The sequence below is a fragment of the Cajanus cajan genome, chromosome 3, assembly GCF_000230855.2.
Source record: "Cajanus cajan strain Asha chromosome 3, NIPB_CcT2T_4, whole genome shotgun sequence".
Lineage (NCBI taxonomy): Eukaryota > Viridiplantae > Streptophyta > Magnoliopsida > Fabales > Fabaceae > Cajanus > Cajanus cajan.
Window position 1 is genome coordinate 46569983 of NC_138519.1, and position 5915 is coordinate 46575897.

General features: G+C 27.1%; 1 protein-coding gene across 1 annotated transcript; it reads left to right on the plus strand.

Annotated features, from left to right (window-relative positions):
* Positions 1–903: 903 nt before the first annotated feature.
* LOC109789540 (alpha-galactosidase 1) lies at positions 904–5427 on the plus strand. The gene is made up of 15 exons (XM_020348520.3): positions 904–1102; positions 1533–1591; positions 2512–2568; positions 2694–2728; positions 2845–2948; positions 3049–3124; positions 3298–3356; positions 3458–3523; positions 3620–3703; positions 3797–3861; positions 3989–4071; positions 4174–4264; positions 4375–4424; positions 4766–4906; positions 5144–5427. Exons 1-15 carry the CDS (start codon positions 963–965, stop codon positions 5234–5236), a joined length of 1203 nt encoding a protein of 400 aa, XP_020204109.1. The 5' UTR covers positions 904–962; the 3' UTR covers positions 5237–5427.
* The last annotated feature ends 488 nt before the right edge of the window (positions 5428–5915 follow it).

A 5915-nucleotide genomic window follows, 5' to 3' on the forward strand; every position in this document is an offset into this window, starting at 1 on the left:
TAATTTATTTTAAATTATTAATATTTAATTTATAAATAATAATAATTAAAAAATAAATTAGATAAGTAGTTAAAAAAATTCTTAAAAGCTTTTTCTTTGATGAAAAATATCTAAAAAGACTTTTGGATAGAAATTTGTATTCAATATATAAAGATTGATGTATAAGAATTTATTTATATATTTTAATATATTAAATATTTTTATATATAATTTACTATAAATTTCAATTATTAGTTATATATAATAAGTATTTAGTCTATGAAATGCATAAAGTAAAATGTTTTTATTTCTTAATTTCTTATATCTTTTTATTATTTTCTTTTTTTAAAATCAAAATTTAATTTTAAAAATCATAAACAATTAAAAATAAATTTATATTTTAATATAAATTATTTATCGTAAATACATAAATATAAAAAGTTAAAGGTCCTTTCATACACTAGTAAAAAATAAATACATAAATTTGTTATATATCATAATATGGAAATATCTTTGCAGAGATCGGAACCACCAAGAATGAGCAGCTGAATATCTATCAGACTCCCCTCCGGGAGTTAGTTTATCGCTGGTATCTTATGTGGTTGGTTTTTTCTTGTTTCTGTTTTATTTCGTACTACATCAAAACAAAAAATATATTATATAATTTATATATTCAAAAATATTAATTATTAATTTAATTTAGTTAAAATAAATAAAACAAAGATTTATCGGCACATGATAAAATATTGGTTGGTTAAAATTTTTTATCCGTTATCTTTTTCAACCATTAATGTTTAAATATATAGTTATAAAGATTTATCTAAAAAGTTTATCTTAAAATTTAAATTTAAAATCTTAAAGTTAAAAACATTATCTACTAAGAATCCACCCACACACCTATATAATTAGATAGGAGCATTGGTAAAGTTTGCATATTCGTTCATTCTTGATTATTTGAGTGTTAAGAGATAGAGTACTCGAGAATGGAGAGAAGGAACATGTTGGGTTTGGTTGTTGTGACGACACTTATGTTTTGCTCACTTTCTGATTCATCAAGACTCTTCAACAATCCTGAAAGGAGAAATCTCATAGCCAATGGTCTTGCTGCCACTCCTGCAATGGGGTATTACATTTACTGTTTTCCTGTCTAAATCATTCAAGTTTTTTCTTTTTAATTAATAAAAAAATTATAATCAACGATGATAAGACTTAAATATAAGATTGTGTACATGTTACTCTAATTTACTATCTCCATATCGATATATAAGTTTTCAGGCTCTCATTTATTTCTTTCAAACTATTGTGTTTTTTGATTTTGTGTTTCTAGTTTTTAAATTTGTTCTTTAATATGCTTTATATTTTTTAAACAAATAGTAATAATTAATGAATACGTAGAAACTAGAGTAAATATTGATTCATCGTGTATAAAAAGAAGCAAATATTGATTCATTATGCGTCATATAATACTATAACAAACAATAAATCGCATTTGATTTATGCATAAAAACAATTTTTTTATTTAAACTGATTAGTTTGGTTTCGTTTTTTTACAGGTGGAATAGCTGGAATCATTTTTACTGTGGACATAACGAAACAACCATTCGAGAAACAGGTATATATCTCACCATTTATAGGCTTTTGTGGCTGTGTCATGCAATCCTACTTACAAAACATTTAAATTGTGTAACACGATAACAAACTTATATTAATTTTGCAATTGTAGATATGTTACTATATGCGGACACCAGTTAATTATATTTTTAGTGTTTTTAAATTTGGATATATATTTTTTTCGTTTAAATTAAAATTTGTATTTTTAATTTCTTAAATATCAAAAATCATTGTTTCAGTCTGTGAACTCAAATAACGTTACAAATGTTGCTTATGTGGATAACAGATTACTGGTCAATAAATACTTGTCACTCGTTTTTCACATATATACTTAACATTGTTTAGTTTTGACTTTTGAGGACTAAAACAATAATATTTTTGGTCATTTTGAAAAAAAACAAATAATGCATTTGGAACACCAAAGAAGTAAACAGATCAAATTTAAAAGACTACGTTACAAACATTGCTTATGTGAATAAGGGAATACTGGTTAATAAATACATGTAATTCTTTTTCTACACATATATTTGTAACATTGTTTATGTCTAAAGACCTAAATTTTGACAAAAAAAAAAGAAAAAGAAGAAGTTAAATTTGGAATACTAAAAAAATACATTCTAAATTTAAAAGACTAAAAACATAATTAAGTCTTATTAAAATTATAATTTAATATAAAGTTGCAATGTTACACTATAGGTTTTAGAATTTTAATTCAGTTTCATAAAATTAATTCTTTTCATGTAATAACATTGATGTTAGTATTATACAAATTCATTTTCTATTATTGAAAAAAAAATAAACCAAAATTCTTAATCTAAGTTACTAATTGTAATATTACAAAATCTGCATAATGCAACAGCATGTATCTAATATATTTAACATTACAGTCCTAACTGCAAAAAATTTCATATGGTTTTACAGCTGATGCCCTTGTTTCTACCGGCCTTTCCAAGCTCGGGTACATTTATGTTAACATAGGTACATTAAAAACCAATTCTTCTTCAAGTCTTGCTATTTTTTTTTTAAAAAAAAATTTCCACTTCTTTTTACTTAGCAATATGAGATATGAACTTCAATTAATCATGATCCATAATTCTTCGCAGATGATTGCTGGGGCGAAATAGCTCGGGATGACGATGTATGAAATATATTTTTATTATATTATATGTTCTGTTTCTACTTCTTTTGAAATCAAATTAAAATTATTTCATTGAATTAACGAAGTATTTGATCCAAAAAGTATATATATGACAGGGTAATTTGGTAGCACATAAAACCAAATATCCTTCTGGCATCAAAGCTCTAGCAGATTATGTTCATGGAAAGGGTCTCAAGCTTGGCATTTATTCAGATGCTGGGTACATGATTTAATCATATATACCATATATATTGTTTGTCATCTCTTTAAAGTTTTATGTTTATGTAGAATCATAAATGTGGTTGGGGTAAATTTTGCAGGTATTTTACTTGTAGCCAAACACAGCCTGGTTCACTTGGTCATGAAGAGCAAGATGCCAAGACTTTCGCATCATGGGTATATATATATATATATATATATATATATATATATATATATATATATATATATATATATATATATATAACATTTTCTTATTTATTAAATTTGCTTATTCCTTTTGCTTTACTTCAACATATTAGATTTAAATAGCTGCTGTTAAACAAATATTAATGTTGCTTTATTTGCAGCATGTTGATTATCTTAAGTATGACAATTGTGACAATGGCGGAATAAAGCCTACTGTTAGGTAGTAAATAGTTATCTTCTTTTTACTGTTATACTTATTTTCCAATTTCATTTTCATACTTTGAAAAATAAAATTATAATTTCCATCTTTTTTATGCGTAGATATCCTATTATGGCTCGAGCTTTGATGAAGGCAGGCCGTCCAATCTACTTCTCACTATGTGAATGGTATATAGTTTTGTTTGTTTTAAGAATTTATGTTGATTGTCTTCAGATTTTGCTCTCAAATTTTTTCTCTCTAATTATATATGTTTTGATTATCAGGGGAGACATGCAACCTGCATTATGGGGTAATCAAGTGGGAAATAGCTGGAGAACTACCGATGACATTACCGATAATTGGATAACGTAAAATATTTAAATAAATAATAAATTATATAATAAAGTTTGGTTATACTCTGTGGTTGTACAAATTATTATATCTAACTATTCTGTTTGCAGTATGCTTGCAAGGGCAGATGTGAATGAAAAGTATGCCGATTATGCAAGACCTGGTGGTTGGAATGGTATGAATTAATTTCACTGCGCTTTCAATTTTTTTTCTTTTTAAAGACTATGATCACTAATGAATATATATATATATATATATATGTTAATCTCATTGTTTGTCATTCTATACATCAAAATCAATAGATCCTGACATGCTCGAGGTGGGAAATGGAGGGATGAAGAAATCTGAATATATTGTTCACTTCAGTTTATGGGCCATTTCCAAGGTATTATATCCATCTCAATCGTTATCATGTTCTTCTATATATGTATATATAAATTAAGCTATGCTTTATACATTCCATTTCTGATGCAAAGAGTTAATGCAGGCCCCTCTTATTATTGGCTGTGATGTTCGCCATATGACTGAAGACACTAAAGAGATACTATCAAATGCTGAGGTTATTGCAGTTGACCAAGGTGATGAGATGCTTAACATGCATGTGTCTTCATGTACAATTATCCGTTGCACATTAAGCTAAGGTTTTTGTTTTGTGGTTGTTTTTAATATCTTTTTTTTCCAAATTTAGATCCACTTGGTATCCAAGGTAAAAAGGTTAGGGCGGAAGGTTCTCTCGAGGTAAATATCTCTTACTATAGCTAGTTTCTTGTATTACTACATCATATACATTGATAGTTAAATAAATATCTGATTGAATAATTTTTTTCGTAAACAAAAATAGAATAAAATTTTTCATAAATTAAAACTAATTTATATACAAGCTAATTGGAGAAAAAAAATTATTAACATTTTCAAAATCTTATTTTTAATTCATATCGATTTTAACTTATATGGAAAAGCATATTTTGGTTTTCATTTTATTTTGATTTTCTAGTAGTGCTTTTAGTGAAATTTATCTATATATAGATTCAAAGATAGAAAAGAAATAATCGTTGGAGTGTGTTTTATTTTTCCATCAGGTTTGGGCAGGTCCTCTTTCAGGATATAGGGTAGCTGTTGTCCTAGTCAATAGAGGCCGTCGTCGTAGGGCTATTACTGCTCTATGGGAAGATATTGGCCTTCACCCTTCAATGGCTGTTGAAGCAAGAGACCTTTGGGAGGTATAATAATTAAGTGACAAATTCCATGGTACCCTTAGAAATTTGAGGATTTTGGTACCATTATTGAAAAACTCTTTATTTTTGGTATGCTCAAAATCATTCTATACCAAAATTCTTAGATTTCTCTGAGTATCATAGCAAACTCTAGTTTAGTATATGATGATATTTCAATTATGTTTATCTTTTTCATGAATTGACACTGATGTTGTAATGTGTGCTTCTAATGTATGCATGCAGCACAAGACATTGGAAGGACATTTCGTGGGAGAATTGACTGCCACGGTTGATATGCATTCTTGCAAAATGTATGTGTTGAAGCCAATAGGTTGAGTTCCGAAAGATGTTTAGATTGCAGCTTTGGGAGCCATTAGACTAGCACTTTATTTATTTATTTATTTCTTTTAGTTGCTTATCAACTTTTCTTAATTAGTAGTTAATTTCGTGTGAATTCATGTTTCTACTTGTGGACATAAGCTCCTATTTAGTTAGTTTAATTTAAACTCGAGCTTGCATCTTCTACATACCTCTATCCTAGCATGCCTTTCTTGAATTATTTTACGACCCACAATTTTCCTTGTATGAAACGTACATTACTCTGTTAACAACGGTTATAAATGCATCAAATAACAAAAGTTAATGATTAATGTAAAGATCTCAAGTCAATTGTGAAATCGCAAATCAAAGATAAAATTGAACATCTAAATTATAGAGAAATCCTAATATAAACTAAACTTCATTATTTAAATCACCGTCTATCGAGATAGTATCCACTTCGACATAATATCAATATATAGGGGGTATATAGATAGTAATATGAATAGAAAATTATAGATTAGTGGTATATAGAAAGATCGTGGTATTAACGTTGGAGTTGGGAGTGAAATGTGCCAAAATTAAAACACAAGTGAAATGCAAGGTAGATGAGTGACTACCAAAATCTCTTGAGATAGATAATAAATAAATCTGCCTAATACAAGACTAAATAAATTATAATTTCTTGATCTAACAT

What these genes read in the sequence shown, in the direction of transcription:
- LOC109789540 (XM_020348520.3), top strand. Translation starts at nt 963, where the DNA reads ATGGAGAGAAGGAACATGTTGGGTTTGGTTGTTGTGACGACACTTATG. An exon ending in GCTGCCACTCCTGCAATGGG is followed by an intron (nt 1,103 to 1,532) that starts GTATTACATTTA and finishes GTTTTTTTACAG; the next exon opens with GTGGAATAGCTGGAATCATT. An exon ending in GTACATTTATGTTAACATAG is followed by an intron (nt 2,569 to 2,693) that starts GTACATTAAAAA and finishes AATTCTTCGCAG; the next exon opens with ATGATTGCTGGGGCGAAATA.